Source organism: Diospyros lotus, chromosome 4 (assembly GCF_014633365.1).
Source record: "Diospyros lotus cultivar Yz01 chromosome 4, ASM1463336v1, whole genome shotgun sequence".
Lineage (NCBI taxonomy): Eukaryota > Viridiplantae > Streptophyta > Magnoliopsida > Ericales > Ebenaceae > Diospyros > Diospyros lotus.
Window position 1 is genome coordinate 4,011,207 of NC_068341.1, and position 20,244 is coordinate 4,031,450.

Consider the following 20,244-nt stretch of genomic DNA (forward strand, 5'->3'; position numbering starts at 1 on the left):
AACAACCAAACATAAGTACCAGGAACTAAAATGACAGAAGCATCCAGGTTCATGTGATAGTAATCTAAATATTACCGTATAATATTCTGTCTGAAGACATGGACTATGCCACTGTCCTTAAGCAGTAATTGCTTGATAAAATTCAGCAAACTGAAAACCAAGTCATACATGCAACAGAATCAGAATATAACGAAAAGAAAGAAAAGGAAATAATTAAAGGGGAATGGAGCACTAAAGAATTGGGAAGCAGAACCATATCAACTATAAAAATTAAGGCCATACCTTGAATTTCTTAACTCAAATACAGGAGTCCATTGCACCGAAATGCTAGAAAGAACTGACTCATTGTTAACTAGATGAAGCCCATCAAGAATACAAAGCATCAATTGCAGAATCTTATCGATGATCTCAGAAGACTGGACCACTGCCTCCAGCACTCTCGCAGGCAAGATAAACTTCTGCATAAGCACCTGAATTACTTGAAGCATCAATTGGTAATCTGTAAAACATAATAACAGTTTATCAGTTCACACACCATTTTAAATATGACATGATCAAAGCCATCAAGAACAAAAACTAATGCAATCAACAGTAATTTATGGTTGACCAGAAATTTTTTGGACATAGTCAATTTGAACGGTAGACATTAGCAGGGAGAGCAGCCGACTGATGTGCAATGGGCATCCATTAGACATAGTATCAGTTATTTCCTCATATAAACAATCCCACATCAAGGTCAATTCCTTAGGATCAAGCTCCTCACATAACCTCTGAAAGACTGCAGTTACAACTTCAACCACAGAGTCAGAGCCTGCACACACACGAAAAAGAACAATCACAACATGTACCTGTACCTTTGACCAAGTTCATGAAAATTTTCAAATATTTTAGGCCACAAATGAAAAAACAAAAAATTTAACAGATAGAATCTTAATAAAACATCCGCTCAACACTGCTCAAGACTGGGGATAACTTTTATAAACCTCTATCTTTCTATCTTATTCTAGACACAAGTGAATCATGAACCAAACACTAGCACTGGAAACCATCAAAATGAGTTTAAACACATGGAGGGATTGAATAATATGGAAAACAATATAAGGAAGAAAGGCAGCTCAAATAACAAAGAACCAGAAAAAATAATAAACAGATATAGAAAGAAGAATACTAAAGGAGAACATGGTAATGATAAACCAAAGCATGCCATAATTTGAACCACTATTTAATCACAGCACCTGCCAACACCCTTTATGCAAGCACCTACATTGGATACAATTATTTAATTTCCAGTCCATATAATTACTAGTTCTTAATTCTATTGCCAGTTCATTTTCTTTGCACCCACATTTTTTGTGTTCTATTAGTTTTCAAAAGAGATGTCAAACAGATCATGGCTCAAGTTTCATACAAACTGTTTCTAGTTCAGTTCCACAGGTCCTACTTCTCTATAAGTGCAATCAGAGCTGTAACTTCTGGATAACATCAGGGTCCCAGCCTGCTTCATTTACGAAAAAAGTCATTGCCATTTTAGCTTTGCTCAATTAATCTCAGGATTTTTGCTGGCACTCTCAACCAGTTTAAGACAACCAGACAGCTGTAATATTTTAGCCTCACAAAAGTAGATGATTCCAATTTCCTCTTTTATCTCTCTTTCCTCTTTAATTTTTTTAATTTCATTTTTTGGCTGCTTCAATTCTACCTGTGGTTATCCCTTTTAACTTTTCTAGGGTTAAAGGTATTACTTCTTAGTTCTTATCAATTATCACAGCCAATCTCATGCCCAAATAGAGAAGGAAACGTTAGGCAACTGACAACCAGCATAAAAATTGTTGGATCTTCTTATGATGAATCTAGACAAAGATTTTCTTTTCTTGGTTTTGGGAGAAGTAAGTTTTAAAGAACACTTTCATATGGTGGAATTTTTCTAACAGTTCTCTAGCCCATAAAAATTGTTGGATCTTCTTATGATGAATCTAGACAAAGATTTTCTTTTCTTGGTTTTGGGAGAAGTAAGTTTTAAAGAACACTTTCATATGGTGGAATTTTTCTAACAGTTCTCTAGCCCTTAAAAAAAAGGCTATCCATGGATATTATTGCAATTAGTTCTTGAAAATGATGCCACTGACCTAGATAAAGAAGAGTTAACAAGAAAGAGCAATCAATAACAAACCAGAAAGACAACTTCCTTTTGTTCATAAAAAACTGACACTTAGCTACATGAATTTCCCATGCAGAAGTATAATATTAACCCTTCAGCCAGAAACCACTATTTAAATTTGAAATACCATAGCAAATTAGATTAGTAGTCCGGCTAAGTATAGCACCTACTGTCAATAATAGGAATTCGAAATAGAAAACATCTCCCTTACAATAGGAAGACAATTTTATAACTCAAAATAAATATGAATCAAACACATCTAATTATAGTAGCTCTTGTTTCAATATACCGAGAGAGAGAAGGGGAAGCTAGAAGCAGCAGGAAAAAACACATAAATGAGAAAAACAAGAGCAACAAATACAGAAATTGTCCCAGAAAAAAGAGCTTGCCTTGGGTAAATTTTTCACCAATACTCAATATTGAGTTGTCCATCAATAACCGTAAAACTTGCTCTGCTCTTGAATGCAATTTTGATGAAGTTCCCCTCATAGCATACCACAGTAAAGCACTGACTCCAGTTTTTCGGGAAGCCAGCGGTTTCTTTGCAACATCCACCATGACTTTTCTAATACCTGATAACTCCAAGATTAATATATGTTGTCATATAACAACAAAATAAAGCAATAGATAAAATTCCTTAAGCAATTTGGCATGCATGTGTTTGTGTACATTGGTAAAACTTTAACATAAAAATAAACCAAAAAACCCACATGCATCTCCAGTTAACAACTGCACCTCAAGACTCAAGCGCATCTCCAACAAGAAAATTCCCTACGGCATCAATTTTCATAGGGGCAAATAAAGGTCCTCTTCCATTATGCAATAAATGTTGCCATTAAGCTGTGCTAAAAATTCATCCAAGCTCCCATATCTATATTGTCCTTGGTCCAAAAAAGAATAAAATCGTAATAAGATCACATTCATGGTCCACACAGGGTTGATCTTTGGAGCGCTATAACAAAAGTCTCACAGAGGTTTTCTATCTACTTCATCCTGCTTGATCTTGTTTCTATCTAGGAGGTGTCTCATATTGAGTATTTCACCTCCCACCTGAGGTGAGGGTGCAGTGTAGTTCTGCACTTTATATGCAGTCTTTAGTACTGGAAATTGACTGAATGATGGCCCTTTAATGGGTAGCTTAAAAACTATCCCTTGGCCAGTCAAAGGAAGGACAAGTGCATTTGGAGTCCATTATAAAAGAACTTTCCTGGTCATTCTTTCTATGTTGCTCTCTGCAACAAAGGGGGATATGACATCCCCAGAAAAGTTATCTGGAGCACGGTTGTTGCTTTCAAAGTCATCTCTTAATTTGGGCAGTCCCTTGGACACTATTCTTAATTCAGATAACCTAAGGAAGCAAAAACAGATAGTTTTGGTGCTTCGTGTGCAAGAGAAGAGGCAAGACTATGGATCATCTTCTCCTTCCCTGTTCAGTCACCAGGGTTGCAGACTTTGCAGTGTTTGTTTATATGATTTTGGTCATACAGTGAGTTTCCAGGCTTTGTGTTGGATTTTTTAAGTGAGCCAGAGTTATTGTGGGATAGCTAGCATACAATTTGAGCAACACTTGGTTTTCCTATCTTTTGGAGCACATGGCCTGGAAGAATATGAGATTCTATAAGGGCTTAAAGAGCTATTTTTTTTAATGGTTACTTTCTTCCATCACTTTTCTCTAGGCTGTAGGTGAACCATCTTTTTCACATGTCCTCTATTCTGCAATTTATAGATGATCTTCTAGGTCTTGATAGTGGATAGTGTCAACTTCTGGTTCAAACCTGTAAAGCTTTTTTTCTTTTTCTTTTTTATAGTGTTATATACATCATTATTAACCAGAAAAAAACAATAAGATCATATTTGTGACAGATATGAAAGGCCACAAGCTATCAGAAAACCAAAGGGGAAGAAGACTGATTACAATACATAAGATGAATGCCCACATAATGCATGAAAAATTAAAATGTTCCACAGTTTGCGGAAAGACGTGGTTGTTGGAATATCCAAGAAAAATATTGCCAAGGTGGCCTTAGGCGGAAAGTGTTTTCATATAAATAATGACTAATTTTAAGACAAAGAATCTGCAAAACTAGATAAGTACATAGTCTATATACTGGCCTTGAAAATGTAGAGTAAAATTAAATATAAAAGATAAAATTAACATTCTATCTATCAGTTTAAGCTTGTGGTCAACAATTTAATATGGTATTAGAGCAAACAAAAATCTTGAGTTCAAACCTCAAGGCAAACCCAAAATTTAAATAGTTGCACATGTTTGGACTAGTTATATGGTAAACCCTAGCCACAAGAGAGGGGGTGTGTTAAGAATAAAAATAATAATATAAAAGATAAAGTTAACCCTTTATCTATTAACTTAAGCTTTTAGGTGAGAAAGTGGTTAACAATTTAATAGAAAACTCCAAACTATTGTGAGGAAGGAGAGAACTTCATGTGAATTGCCATCTTTTGAATTTCAAAACACCCATCAGGACTAAGAAGTCTTAGAAACTTCAACCAGATTAAGATGAAAAAAGAAAGTCTTGCTGCCGAAGTACAGAGATCAAAATGAAGCGGAATATACCCTTTATAAGCTGCTCAATAGATGCATTTCTCAACAAGAATGACACTGCCTCTGCCATAAATTCTTGGACATAATCCTTTGGATAATATCTTAATTTGGTTGTAACCCTTCAAAAGAGGGAGAGAAAGAATAAATACATCAGCAGCCTTGTAAACACAAGCCTCTTTAAAGACATTCACAAACTCCCTTGGAGTACCTCAGACCTTAGAATGATCCATACATGAAGAAGCATAAACCAATTAGAAACATGCAAGCACAACATTATAACACAGAAAATATAACTAGATTCCTTCAAGCATTCATCCAGGAAGACACAGCCAACTCCCACCAACAGGATGATTCCATTCTTAGTTGTGTGTGCCAATGACAATTAATGATCGGCAATTAAATCATACATTCCTGATAAATTCTAATTGCATGTTAGTCCTAGACTGTATGAGTTGAAGAAAATCATACTTAAGGAACAGACACCATTCACCTCCAAGTGATATGTCAATAAGAAACATTTGTTGAATCATATACAGGACCAAATAGTTCCTCAGAATGAATAGGATAAAAGTTGTCTTAAGATCATGGATCCAAAAAAGAAGTGTGTCATTTGGAAAATACTCTCGAACATATTTCCAAGGCCTGGTGAAAGCAACAAACCAATGGCCTGAAAAGGCATTGAATCTACTAATCAAGGACATAATGAGATATTGCAGGTCACTAAAAATAACACAGCCTGAAGTTATTCTCAGGAATTAAACCATTAAAAAAAATATATTTAACACGAGAGATTAGGGAAGGTCCCTAAAATTTAAGCACAAGAACTTGTGCTTGCCTCTGTAACTTGCTCCAATTAAATGCTATATTTTCTGCATGTGAGAACATCAACTACCTTATCAGCTCTTTAAACCCCAAGGTAAGAAAGAAATTACTTTAAACAGTTCTAGGTTACCCAAATACAGTAAATGTAGATACAAATTACGAGTGAAATAGATACCAGACAGTCTTGACCACAAGTATTAGGGTGTGTTTGATAGCATGAAAATTGTATGGAAAATGTCACATCCGATGAATTGAATTCTATCTTTGGCACATTGCATTTTCCATGGAATTAAATTCCATGGTACAACCATTAAAGTATGTTTTGGCCTATTTTCCATGGAAAATTCCATCTAGGGGGAGGTGGTTTTTGTTTTCCATGCAAGTTAGAAAATATTTTCTTTTCCAACTAAATGCTATCAAACACACCCTTAATGTTGAAAAGTATCTTCTGTGTTAATGTTGACAGGGAGAATCCAAAGAAAATGCCACAGATAAATTTAGACAGCACTTATTCCAGGTTAGGAGCAGTTATGGGGGGAAAAAATAAAGCATCAGGCCATAGTTTGATCACAATTATTAACAGATTTCTTCAGTTTATCCAACCACTTAATGGCCATCTTTACTTGCTTCTTATATTTTTCTAAATAAGAAACAAGTGTTTACTGATAAATGTTTAAAAAGAAACAAGATACTTATGACTGCCATTAGGGGGCATTAATGTAGCTTGACACGTGTCGGCACAAAACCATAAGCACAGACAAAAACATGTGAGCGTGCATATCTCATATGAGTATTCAGGACTGAATGTATCAAGAAGATTAGTTTTACTCATTTCTGCAGTTCCCACCCTCTAAAGGATACCTACAACAATCTTGAAAGTAGTCTGGTAAAAACCCAATGCTAAATTAAAAAATGATAAATGACATGAGATTTACATACCTCAGAACATGGACAACATCTCTTACAAGATATTTCTGCAAATGCATCATGATATAAGACCATGACATGAAAATCTGTGCACAAATCCCACAATTTTGTATCATATAATTCCCACCAAGATAAAATATTAGAATCATATAAATATATTGTTAACCAAGAATCCAGATAGACCTGCTCAATTATCTCAGGTTCTCTATCAGCTCCACTTTTGAGAAGAGAGACTAGAGAATCGACTATCCTCTGCAGAAAGCTGACAAGAGTTTCAAGAAAATAAGAACATGTTAAACAAAATGAAAACCATATCCAGCATGCTATAGGTACCAACTCAGTTGAGCCAGATAAAACTACTATGGTTTAATAATTTTATCCATTCATCAAAGGAGAGGGAAAACCTGACCTATCGACAGGAAGAGTCATAACACTTAACATCAAGAAAGAGTAAATATACAGAAAACCTAAACAAATAAAACAAAATGCTAAGCAGCTTAACGATACCAGTAATCTGAGTCAAGTAGTAACTTACAGGGGAGAGTCCTCCAAAAGATCTCTAGACAATGCAGCAATCAACCTGTAGATGAAGATAAAATAAAGATAAAATGGGTTGCAAGGACAAAGCAGAAATAATCTAATATATACCCTAATTTAATTATAATGACTTTGGAAATATAAAAAGAAAAAGAGAAGGATATCATTCATCACGGGACAAATAATTTCTTTTAAACACAGAGCAACTTCTGTAAACACAAAGAGGAACTCAGAAATGAGCCCATTCCATTGTGAATCATATAATTTAGATGCTACAACAGACTTTAGTCTGGGCACAGGCTCCATGGAGGCAGCAATAGGGATAGAGATCAATAGATAGTATTTTCTGAATGATAAGAAATATTCTTTATCTCTGGTAAACCATCACCATTTACCAACTCACTCTTCCATCAAATAACACAAGCACATATCTTTAATGCAACAGTACTCATCTCTATCAATATTTTAAGTTAACTTAAATAACCAACTGAGAAAGGTAAAAAAGAATAGAAACATCTAAAATTTGACTCCATCCTTAACTGAAAAGGGATGCTAGGAAAAGCAAATCCAACTGAACAAGTATACAAAGCCAAAATCCATAAACATGTCAGCATAAATAACTCCAATGCAATTTCGCAAGCGCCTTCTTATAATGCCGAATACCATGGTTATACAAAATGCGTGTGCATGAACTCTGGTATAAGTTAAAACACAAGAGAGCCTTCTTTATGCTTCTGTAGCAGTACAAAATTCTCCCCACATTAACCTCCTCAAAATTACCAGCTTATTTTAATTTACATTTCTTCTATTCTAATTATCACTCATTGTTTTTCCCAATAAATTATTCTAGTTATCATCGCTGAGGTCTTTAGAAGCTAAAATACAATTTTAATGCAGTTCTTTCCTCAAGAAGTACAAAAGACATTCCATAAAAAGTTTATTTTGATTTTTTTCCATCTTTGATAGCCAATTAGCCATAAATTGCTCATTTTAGTAATCTCAAGAGGATATTTCAATATTTTCCCTCTTAAGAAAGTTTAGATGTCAAGACAAATAAAAGCATGGCATTGTCAATTCTCACTCCCATTCACATCATGGACTCATCATCAAACTGCAGTGAAACTACATGTTTGCCCCCTTGGAAACAAACAACCCCCCAAGACACCAGGTGAGTTCTTGAAAACCACCACATTCAGAAAGCCCCCATGTGACACATGGCCGAAGGTTTTCTCTTTTTTTCCTGTTGACGCTAACTTGATGGGGGACAAACTTAAATCATGAGACAAGTGGTGAAATTTCTTTTTCTTTTTATGCATACTGCAATTCCCATAATTTGTAGGTCTGTTTCCTAACTTTGATGTTCCAGCAAACCAATAATTTCTGTATTGACCTAAAGCATTTGATACAATTAATGATACTCAAGGTATCACTGCCACATAAAGTATAAGAATGAAGTTTAGGAGTCATCACAACCAGTAGTCTGGCACATACTCCAGTAAACAAAGAGATAACGAGAATAATATTAGACTAAAGATGAAGTATGCAGCGTATACTTCAGGGAAGCTTTTTATTCAAATTCACAAAAATCAATTTCAACACATTACATGTTGGATACCTGAGAATAGGTTCAAGTGACAGCCTCCCTTTCATTTGCAACCTTGAAAGAAGTTTCGAGAGTACCATCTCCTTGTGCAGTATTATCTGTGGCAATGTTTGCACCAAGGGCATCATTTCCTCATAGAAAGAAATAAAATCCTCTGCAGTGTTCAATTCCTATATGAGGAAGACCAATGATTAGTCAACACTGAAAATAAGAAAACAAAGTATTTAGCAACAAAAAAAAAAAAGAAAAGAAAAGAAAGCATTCAATTGTGTTCTAGAGGATGCAAATACACAGGGTAATTGAAGGAATTGCTAAGGTAGAGCATGTAACAATGCACCAAGCTCCCTACTGAAATTCCTAAATGCCTTTTTTTTTTTTTTTTGGGGGGGGGGGGGGGGGGGTGGAAAAGTAGTTGTAGCATACCCTCCATTCTACAAGGCAGTCCCGGAAAAACGAAGACCCTTCGGAGGGCTCCGACTTGATAGGGTCAAGACTCCGGAAGACGCCAATGTCAATTTCCTCGATACGCTGATAGAACGTCTTGAACTGCAGACAAAATTCAATTCCAACAAATAAAATTCTCATATAACACAAAATCAAACATCTAATTGCGAGAGAAACGAGTAAATTGTTTCCCAAATAGCAGAGGCGCCGGTTGGTTGCTGAGAACACACGGGAACCAACAACGGTAAGTACAAGTACGTATAAAGCGGAAGCTCACCACAAAGCGCCTGCGACCCGGAGATTTGTTCAGAGACTTCACCGCCCGGGCTTCCGCCACCGTCGCCATGTTTTATGTATAAATATATATATCTACTGTATGTATGTATATGTAGGCAGAGATAGAGAGGGGGAGCACGCCAGGGGTTCTTCAAATCCGGCCGGTGATGTCGCTAGGTTTTGAGAGTAGAGGCGGCGGAACAATGGGATCTTCGCCTCCGGCCGGTAACACAGGGCACGAAGGAGGCGAGGTTTAAGAGGTTTTTCCTTTTTCTCCTCCTTCTGTAGTGGGTCGAATCGGACTCCAAATACTTAAAGGCGGTTCAATCGGGCTAACCCGGCTTATTGTTTAAATCATACCTTCAAATTTATATTTTGAGTTATTATTTGAGAGAGCAAACGAGCGAGAAGCAACTCGTTAAATTTTAATAAATATTATATTTTATTTTTAAATAAAGTATATTATTTATAAAACTAAATAATTATATTAATTAATAAAATATGATATATTTATCCTCAATTAACAAAGTAATTTAAAAATAAAAATAAAAAATATTTATTAAAATTTAATCATCATCTTTATGCAATAATGAATATTATTCATTAAATAATAATTATTGTTAAATTGAGTTATTTATAATATTGTAAAAAAATAATACTGGAAGCGTATAATTGACATTCAAACAAACAAAGTCCAATTCATATTTTTATTTTATATTTTTATTATTTTTTATATAATTATTTAATTTTTTATATTTTAATTATATTCTTAAATTTAATTTTAAAATTAATTTTAATTTTTTTAACATAATAATTTAAATTTTTTATTATTTTGATGATATTTTTATATTTATATTTTTAAATCAATTTAATTCTTATATTTTTATATAAAAAATTAAAATAAGATGATAAAATATAAGTTATATTATATTCATACCAAAATATAAAAATTAAATTAACTTAAAAATGTAAGTTTTAAAATATAATTAAAATAATAAAAATTTAGATTATTATTAAAAAAATATTAAAAAATAAAAAATAAATTAAATTAAAAATATTAATTTAAAAATAATAAAAATAAATAATTATATAAAAATATAAACACAAAAAATATAGATTTATCTTACAAACAAACTAGTCTTACGGAATATAAATTTATCATATTTTATATTAACGGGGTTAAGTGACATTTAATAAAATAGTAGCGTAACGGGCGTGAGTATATTTATCCGAAAGTGATGTACCCAATTCTTGACGTCCGTTTCTTTACTCGAGAGAGGACGCAGAGAGAGAGAGAGAGAGAGCTCAAAGAGTGGATCTTCACGCAAACTGGAGAGCATTGCCTCCCTTTCTGGTTACTCTCTCGACGACTCTTCCCACGGATCTGGAGAATCGACCGTTCTGCACCTGTTTTAATCCCGTCGTTTCTTTGTTTTGTTCGATCATCATTTGCAGATCCAACCAAGTCGATTCATCTGATTCGGGTTTCCCCATGTACGGGGCACCATCATATACGTATCAATAGCAGATATCTGTAGGACGCGTCGAGCCGTCAAATGGGTTCGAAGAAAAAGGCTACTTACCGTAAATCCTCTCCGTCCTCTGGTTCTCAGGATGCGGATACGTTGATTCAAGGCAAGTGTTTCAGATTCCCCTTTTGGTGGTTCTTTAGTTTTATGAGTTCGGTGCTATGCTACGAATTCATTACACGTTGATTGGTAGATAGCTCTAAGGCCAACCTGAAAGTTTGAAAATTTGTTAGAGGCCCGGATTTTGTGTTAGCCGTTTGTTCGATTGGAGAATGAGGTGAATCGTTATTGCTGAGGTGTGCCTTAAATTAATGTTAATTGCTTATACTAGTAACGCTAAATCTTACTTTTGATGACTTTGATTCCAAATCCTCTTTATTTTGTTGTAGGATTAGTAATGTAACTAACCCTAATAGCGTTGATTGGGAGACATAGACAAGCAGTTCCAGTGTTCAAGTTGCTAGCGAGATTGGCAGAGCTCCTTTGGTGTTTTCATTTATGTAGTATCTAGATAACCCGACTGGGGTGTCCAGTCTGTGACGGTAGAGGTTCACTCCCCAATGATTTTTTAGGGCACTCATAAGTGTGTTTGATATTCTTAGTGCTATCACTTGGGAAATAGCTGCTCTACCTTAGCTTGGGGAACAGGAGAGTCTGATTGAGCTGTTGCTGGAATAGTATTTAGAATAATCAGAACAGAACAAGAGTAGTATCCAATCAACAGCATGATTTTAGCCATCACAAAGTCTCAATTATTAGTAAACCAAACATCATAGTAATCTAACTTTCATTGTAGTTTTCAAAGGCTCAAAGCACACTAAGGCACCAAAGTGCTTGGAGCCTAGGCATGAGGCAAAGGTGTGAGCCTTTTGGATGTGAGGTACACATCTAAAAAATTTGTATAAAAATACTTATACATCATTATTTTCAATATATACCTATATAGAGGTAAATGCAAACTTACAAACTCGTAAATAACAAATAACATACATTATTAAAGTAAATAATGGGGTGTTTTAATGGGGTGAAATTTCTTTTGATTTTTTCTGGTTATTGCTGGTTAGATTTTAACAAGTCCAAAAAACAACAAAAGAAATTAAGCATGAGGAAAAGGTGTATGACTTGCACCTCATCTAGCAAGGCGCCCTCAGCCAAGCCTTGAGCCTAGGCACACCTTTGACAACCATGTTTTCCTTGCTCTAGAATAAGAAGTTCAACTTGCTTATTCCATATGACAGCCATGGGATGCTTATGCCATATAGCCATGGGATGGTACTTGTGCTCCTTTTCTTGATACTGATGCTTCATCATTGCTTACTATTGGATCAACTGCAACCTTTCATGTTCAAACAACACAAATATCAGATAACAAAATGATAGGAATGAGGAATCGCACTGAAACACAACATCCTTGCAAGATGATAGTTAGTGCTAGTCATCTGGTAAAATTAGACAAGCAATGATAGTCATCCATAATATTAGATGAGCAATGATAAATAGAAGATGTTAGGTTCAAGTATTACATCCTGACAAGATAATATCTAGCACAACCCTGTCTTAGTCTCCAAATCTATTGCATTTAAATCAATTACTTTAAATAAATTTAAAAATTTTAATGCAATGTAAGTGAGGAGGGTATAATTTATAGTCAATTGTGTAAGTTACTAAATGGATGGTACCAGAGCAATAGAAGATCCACCTTCGTCAAAACCATCAATCCTAATCCTTCTTCATTTTCAGGCTTTCAAAATGTTCTAATCTGTCCCTATGAAGTTGAATTTTGGCAGTTAGCTTATGTGGAAGGAACAAATTGTACCTTTCCTTTATGGTCAGCATGTGTATGGCTATATGGCAGAACAATTAAATCATGGTCAGACTCTTGGGTCCATACACCATTATGTGAGCAATTTTCTGACCTTTTTTGGCTGTCTGATGACAAAGAATCCGCTCGTTATCATTCTGGATTGGTGTGTGTTCCCAATTTTAGGCATAATTTTCAGGTTGGGAAGTTGTCTCTTTGACAAAATTGTTAGGTTTCCATTAGGCTTCTGATTTGACTGCAAGGGGGTATGCAAAATGGCTTTGGCACCTGGACTGATGAGGTTTGTCCATGTATCAGTCTTTTTTACAGTCCCTATCACAATGGGATATATGACTTTCTTTTGAAAGTGGTTTGGAAGACTAATGCTCTCTGCAAAATCACCTTATTTTTTTTGGATAACTGCCTTTAATGCTATTCTCATTACCAATAATCTGAGGAGGTTGAGGAAGTCATTTTGGATTGGTGCCATATGTGCAAAAGGCTAGTGAGATAGATCATCTTCTCCTTCATAATCCTCTGCCTGGCTCTCAAAAAGCTGTTTGGTTGTCTTGTCCTGCTTGTATGATATGGAGCCTGTCACATGAATGGAACAAGCAAGCATTCAGTAGCAGTGGGGAGTTCTACCTTTGTTTTGAAGGATCATGTTCTTTCTACTTTACTTTTTTGGCTTAGGGAAGACACTTCTCTATGTTTTTCCTCCTTTTGCACAGTTGTACAATAATCTACCTTCACTTGTATCTAGGTGGTTGGAGCCTCTGGTTTCCTGCCAGTCCTTTTGTATAGGGTTAATGCCCTTTAGGAAATTTTGTTTTATACTATTTATTGGGGTTCAAACTGAATGAGGGATATTCTATTTTTTGCTAACAATTCTATATTATAGCAGGTTCATGCTAGATCATGGATGACTAATGTACTCATTATTGAGGTCATAAATGATTTTCGGTTTATTAGGAATTCTTAGTAAAATTGGAAATATTTGAATATCTAAGTACCACAGTTTTGCACTTTGGTAGTCTGTGGATGACAATTAATCCACTCAGAGGAACTATTAAAGGGGAGGCAGCAAGAGCAGATTTAACACATTTATTTGCTCTCAAACTTAACAGAGCACCTATAGTACTTGACACTGTTATTGAAACATCAACCCATCAATTGGGAGATAAGCTTTCAGCAGTGTAATAATTTATGCGTAAAATATTTTGATGTTAGTGATCTTGAATTAAGGTCTGGCCTTCAAGCTGATGCAATAACGGAAAATGCAGCCATTTGGTATGATATTCAGGTTTGATGACTTTCTGGTCTATGCTATCCCTCCTGATCTTGCTTTTAAACTGGTGCTCCTGTCAAGTTTCATTCACCGAAGGCTATACTTAATGGAAGATTCCTTTGGGTTAAAAATTATAACCTAGAAGGCACTATGAAAAAAAGTCTAGAACTTTTTTTTTTTTTTTTCACGTGGGTGGACTCTCTGGAAAGATTTTGGATTGTTTAGTTTATTGAAGAAGTGGTTGAATTCAAGGGAAATTTTCTGATGATGTGAATTTTGGAACTATTGTTAGGTAATTAATTATTAATATGTGCAAAATATGGGCATAACGAATATGAGGATGTTACATTGGATGCTCAACCATACCCCCCCTCCCCCCCCCCCAAAAAAAAAAAATAATAATAATAATAAAATAAGAAATGAGCTTCTTCTTAATAAAGTTGGAGTGGCATCTATTGAGATGTAATTAAGATGGTTTGGACCCATGAGAAGATTGGTAAAGCACCTATAAAGTGAATGAATGAAATGGAGGATATGGTCATGGGTAGAGATGGCTGGAGGTTTAAAAGTTATATACTGACTTCACCTAGTGGGATTAAGGCTTCTGATTGTTGTTGTATTGAATATTGGTGTTTCTCATTTTAGTGTTTCCTGTTTTATTTGCCGCTTGACATGTTTTTATTTTCTATTTAGTGAGTTCGTATTTTGTTTCTGTAAAAGTAGGAAATTGTATCAAATCAAATCGTAAATCCGTAATGAGCCAAACCAACAACAATTACTGTGAAATTGATATTATTATGCCAAGTTGAGATGAATGTATCCTAGCTCATGTAGTTTAATTTTTGTTTTTTTTTTTTTTCGCTGGAATTTTTTTTGTTGCTTTCATTGTTGGAAGTTTTAATTTAGAATTTCGTAAGTTTGTTCAATCAGAGAAGTAAACTCAAAAACCCCATTCTAATATATAATTATATATGTATATTCATATTTAAAATAGTATTTCTGGAAAGAGCTGAGATTGTTGACAGGTAAATTAGTGGATGAGAAGAAGGAGGATCCATATGATTTGATTGTGGTGCAATAATCTCATTTATTTATTGTAGAACCTTTAAGCCTTTTATTTTGGTTTCCAGCTCCTTGGAGGGAAGTCAGGTGGGGGAAGAGAAGGATTTGGATTATTTATGCAAGTGTAATTCTACTGGCAAGCAGATCCTTAAAACCTTTTAGATCAAGAGAAGTTAGAACCTCCCTGTTGATATTGCTAATAATTATGGTCGTTATCCATGAACAGTGTGCCACACATACTGCTTTCAAATTTGTTTAGTTAATGGCATAGTTGTCAAAGCCCTGCCTAGGCTCAAGGCTCAGCTGAGGGCACCTCACTCTATGAGACAGGTGCCTAGGTGCAAAGGCACACTTCACCTAGAGGTGCAAGGCTCACACCTTTTGCTCCTATGCAATTGTTTTTCCTAGTTTTTTGATGGACTGTAAAATCTAACCAGTAATAACTAGAAAAAAAACTAGAAGACATTTGAGAAAACGACAAATCACCCTGTTATTTAGTTAAATACCATCAGTTATTTGTTATTTTACATTTACCTCTATATAGTTGTATTTTGAAAATAATGATGCATAAGTATTTTTATACAGATTTTTTAAATATGTGCCTCACATCCCAAAGGCTCATGCCTCTCGCCTCTTGCCTAGGCTCCAAGCACTCATGTGCCTTAGTGCACCTTGAGCCTTTGACAACTATGGTTAATAGAATATATAAGATAATTATTGAGCTGTATCACGTCAGCCCTTATAGTTAGGACCGATCAATAGTATTTTTCTGATTAGACTGGATTGACATTCTGATTTGCTTGTATCAGAAATGTTGTAGGGTATATAGGCCACTTGTCAAGAAGTAATAGGTCTCATTTTTTGGTTTAATGTGCAAACTGTATTTGCTTGCTGTATAAGATTATTTACTGGTTCGTATATGCATCCTGTGATGACAAACTTGCAAGATGATCTTGCAGTACTAGTCCATTGTAATGAGACTTATAACTCTCAGTCCCATGAAGTGGGAAACTTAATGAGGTTGCAGAACAGTTTCTGGCTTTAAGTAAAGAAGTTTCTGTCTGATCTTATTGAATACCACCACCTGATAGAATTGCTACCTTTTGCAGGAATCCGAGCAAAGCATCAAAAGGAATTAGAAAATTTGACGCTTATGTCACAACCTTTCAAAACATTACAGTTTTTTATTTTGGCAGTTATTCAATATCTTAAGAGATCGGTTTTATATCTATTGGCACATGGCAGTTGGTCCATGGTTTTCTGCACCATTATGGTCCTTATTGGAATACTGCTTTTTACCATTGATGGTCCTCATGAAAAGGTATTTTATTCCTTTGGTTGCCTATTCTGTTTTTATGCTCAAACAGGGAATCTTCCCTTTCACTTTATACATAAGAACTTCAGTGAAACCATCAGCCACTACTTTTTCCAGTGATATTTTATCTTCAAAATATTCACTTGACTTTAGGCATACATCTTGTTAAAGTTCTATGGATACTTCTTTTTATATCAAAAGCGTGTAATATTGACATGTTTTTGCAGCATGTTGAGGAGCTTCGTCAATATTTACAGTTCGGATTGTGGTGGGTGGCTCTTGGTGTTGCATCTTCTATTGGTCTTGGTGAGCAGACCAATCTGCATTAATCTTAATTACTTAATTTCATGGACAATTATCTTTGATGGTTGAGCTTTTTATTGGAGTTGATTTTTCTGTGTGGTCTGAACATCTAGCTAAACCTTTTTATGTGGAAAAGGTAGTTTATTTTCTATCAGTACCATACATAGGCAATAGTAGTTGTAGGTTTACTGAAGTTAACTGCTCTGTTGTGAAACCAGTGCAATCATACTGACTTATGAAGATGGAAAGAGAGGGAAATACAGTAAGTTATTCATTCCTTTGGTAACCGGCGTGCACCAAGGTTATAGGGATAAAGGGGGTGTCTGTATGTTATGTATGGCAACTCAGCATTAATGTGCAATGACCAGTCTTGCTAAACATATGTATGTATGATGAATCTGTAATCTTGTTCTGCTTTATGTTGTTCAGGATCTGGCTTGCACACTTTTGTCCTCTATCTTGGTCCTCATATTGCCTTATTCACAATAAAAGCTACACAATGTGGCCGAGTTGACCTGAAAATGGCTCCATATGATACAATTCAATTAAAGCGAGGTCCTTCATGGCTTGACAAGGATTGCTCAGAATTTGGGCCCCCTTTATTTTCACTTGCATGTGGTACACGGGTTCCACTAAGCAGCATATTGCCTCAGGTCCAGATGGAAGCTATTTTATGGGGCCTTGGGACCGCACTTGGGGAGCTCCCTCCATATTTTATTTCCAGAGCTGGTATGCCTGCCTTTCTACATTCTTAGATGCACAAGGCCATTCGGTGTAGTTTTCAGAAAATAGTTCTCTGAATCCTGTTTTTGGTCATATTGCAATCAACAAGAAGTAGAAAACATGATTAATCTTTTCCTGAAAATTAGTCCTTTTTAACCCTATTTTCAGAAAGAATTGCCAAGAAAGACATGTCAAGTGAAATTTCAGTTTTTGGATTTCTGCCTGTTGCCTTGAAGTTATAAATTCTGCCAAACATAACACTGGATTGTTTAAATAAATATCTACAGATAATAACTTATTGGTCTAAGGATTTAAGTGGAAATTACAATAAAGTTGCTCCTTTGTAACTGGGAAGTCATGGGTTCCAGTTGTGAAAATAGCTTCTTTGCGAAGCAAGGGTAGCACTGCATACAAAGATGACCCAGCCCCAAATCTTGCAAAACGGGAAGTCTCACTCAATGGAGACACCCCTTGGGTGCAATGATTACTATAATCTGTGTTCCTGTTCTGGTATTCCTTAGGTTTTGCTATTGGCTCACGTGATTCTGGAGCTAATATCCTGTGGATAATTCTGTAATTGGAATCATATTTGTAGAACTGTTAAGGCCAAAGTCTGCTTATGCATTCTGAAGTTATTGCCGATCATATCTGGTGTGTAGCTATTGCTTGCTTGTGAGGTTTCTTTCTTTCTTGTTTATATTTTGTTGTGTTTGTGTGTATATAAAGGCACGGCTCTCTTTATTTAATTGAGTCAGATGTTTCTAAATTTTATCTGATAAATTGAGAAGGCGACTTCTTGGTCTTACCCGGTCTTTCCAATATGGTTTTGGCATTGTGTAGTGTCTAGAATATGTATGAACCATTTAGTGGTCAAGACGGTTAGATGAATCATCAAGTCTAATTGTCTTACATAGTTCTACTTTCTTTTATGCAGCCAGAATGTCACGTAATAGAGTGGATACCATGGAAGAATTCGATGCCTCCAAGACTGAAGATAATGGGTTCATAGCTAATCATCTAAATCGGATGAAGCGTTGGTTTTTATCACAATCACAATATTTGAACTTCTTCACAATTCTAGTGCTTGCTTCGGTTAGTTTTGATTCCCTCCATTTCAAGCATCACTATATCATAGAACCTTGTATTAATTTTCCATTTTCTGGTACTTTGATTTGTATGAATCCTGTAATTCAACATAATCATTAATTTCTGGTGTGAAAATTTAGTGTATATTTTTAATGATTATCTCTGCACCCCTTTTTCCGTGGAAAGTAATTGAGCGATGGCATTTTCCCCCATCATATTCGTTGATTGTTGATATGTACTCTGTTGGTTAACTGAAGTATCTTTTAGGTGCCAAATCCGCTATTTGATCTTGCTGGCATTATGTGCGGACAATTTGGAATCCCTTTTTGGGAGTTTTTTCTCGCAACACTGGTTGGAAAGGCAATTGTCAAAACTCACATACAGGTTTGTGGCCCATACAGGTTTACGAAATCAATCTTCTCTCTTCATTCATGATTTTCATATCACATATGTACTTGACAACCAATAGTGGATGTTGAAAGACATAGAATTTCTTATTTTATTTTTTTCCCTTTTTTTTTTTTTGGCTAAATAGAGCCTTTTGCCATTGTTATAGTTGATTTCGTAAAACTCAGGTGGGTTGGTCGCTCTTTTGCAGACAGTGTTCATTATATCTGTTTGCAACAATCAGCTTCTTGACTGGATAGAAAATGAGATGATTTGGGTGCTTAGCTTTATCCCTGGTTTCGCTTCTGTGCTGCCTAATCTCATTGCAAAATTGCATGCAATGAGAGCCAAGTACATGGCAACCCCTGCTCCTATGCCCTCAAATATCAAGGTGCTTGCTCCAATTCTCATTCATTTTTGCTCTGAATTTTTTCATATGACCAGCCATTTTACAATTTAATTCGCATTTGATAGGATATCTGACTACTATTCGTACTGGATTTGACTTGGACCATTTCTCTGATTTTTATGTCTCGTATAAAAACTGCTGGCATTTATTTCATTTCCTTTTTCAGGTGAAGAAATGGGACCTTTCATTTACTTCAATTTGGAACTCCATTGTGTGGCTCATGATCATGAACTTCTTTGTGAAGATCTTGACCTCAACTGCACAGAAATATCTTAAGAACCAGCAGGAGATAGAGTTGGCATCGAGGCAGTCAAACGACTCCAATCATGTGTCTTGATGAAGTTTTAATTCTTAAACACGGTCATTGAACTCCCCCCTTTTTCCTTTTTCTTTTGCCGATGAATTGTTTAGCCGGCGGGGCTAAAGGCCGCCATAGAAGCCGCTCACATATACCCCCCCTCTGCGTCAAATGTGATCGATGTTCTTCTTCACAGAGAAGACGACTTTGTATAGCTTCATGTATGAATTACCAGTTTTCATTAATCTGCTGTAAGCCATTGTTGTGGAGGGAAATTTTAGGTGCCATTATTACCTATTGCTGTGGGGATTGGATCACTGGGGAGAACCAATTAATATTCTTTGCAATGCAAGACAACAATTATCTTCTTGCTTGTCCTTATTATGCCTTGTGTCTTGTGTGTACCTGTGATGGTAATTGTGATCCATAGAATACCCACAAGCTCAGAATGGAAGGTGTATTTTGTATTAAATTGAGGTCAAAGTCCCACTTTTTTGTGATCATAAGCTCAGATTAAAATTTTTAAAACATAACTACGTCATTCTAATAGAATTTGTGTATGAAATTTCTTTCCAGCCTGGGTGGATAGAGCTCTTCCAACAGCTTGGATGATTCTTAATTAAAAAAATACTTCATGATTCAATCAAAACAAGCAATGTTTGATTGTCGACTTAAAATACTAGCTAGATATGACCTCACCTTTACCATTAGAA

The 20,244-nt window shown here is 35.4% G+C and overlaps 2 protein-coding genes across 3 annotated transcripts in view; one reads left to right on the forward strand and one right to left on the reverse strand.

Annotated features, from left to right (window-relative positions):
• LOC127799294 (uncharacterized) overlaps nt 1-9,616 on the reverse strand; it is a 32,579-nt gene extending 22,963 nt beyond the window's left edge. For both annotated transcript variants that reach the window (XM_052333211.1, XM_052333210.1), the window contains exons 1-11: nt 9,332-9,616; nt 9,034-9,156; nt 8,623-8,780; nt 7,006-7,050; nt 6,654-6,732; nt 6,483-6,556; nt 4,734-4,840; nt 2,548-2,730; nt 608-811; nt 283-499; nt 76-150 (exon numbers count right to left, since the gene is read on the reverse strand). In XM_052333211.1, the coding sequence (XP_052189171.1) occupies nt 76-150; nt 283-499; nt 608-811; nt 2,548-2,730; nt 4,734-4,840; nt 6,483-6,556; nt 6,654-6,732; nt 7,006-7,050; nt 8,623-8,780; nt 9,034-9,156; nt 9,332-9,400 (1,334 nt within the window). In that variant the 5' untranslated portion in view covers nt 9,401-9,616. The remainder of the gene's footprint in view (nt 1-75; nt 151-282; nt 500-607; nt 812-2,547; nt 2,731-4,733; nt 4,841-6,482; nt 6,557-6,653; nt 6,733-7,005; nt 7,051-8,622; nt 8,781-9,033; nt 9,157-9,331) is intronic.
• Nucleotides 9,617-10,581: 965 nt separating this feature from the next.
• LOC127800486 (vacuole membrane protein KMS1) lies at nt 10,582-19,915 on the forward strand. The gene is made up of 8 exons (XM_052335111.1): nt 10,582-10,965; nt 16,120-16,331; nt 16,553-16,631; nt 17,058-17,357; nt 18,286-18,443; nt 18,705-18,821; nt 19,036-19,215; nt 19,400-19,915. The coding sequence occupies exons 1-8, from the start codon at nt 10,887-10,889 to the stop codon at nt 19,568-19,570; spliced, it is 1,296 nt and encodes a 431-aa protein (XP_052191071.1). The 5' UTR covers nt 10,582-10,886; the 3' UTR covers nt 19,571-19,915.
• Nucleotides 19,916-20,244: the final 329 nt, after the last annotated feature.

What these genes read in the sequence shown, in the direction of transcription:
- LOC127800486 (XM_052335111.1), top strand. Translation starts at nt 10,887, where the DNA reads ATGGGTTCGAAGAAAAAGGCTACTTACCGTAAATCCTCTCCGTCCTCT. An exon ending in CAATTCTAGTGCTTGCTTCG is followed by an intron (nt 18,444 to 18,704) that starts GTTAGTTTTGAT and finishes AGTATCTTTTAG; the next exon opens with GTGCCAAATCCGCTATTTGA. An exon ending in TTGTCAAAACTCACATACAG is followed by an intron (nt 18,822 to 19,035) that starts GTTTGTGGCCCA and finishes GCTCTTTTGCAG; the next exon opens with ACAGTGTTCATTATATCTGT.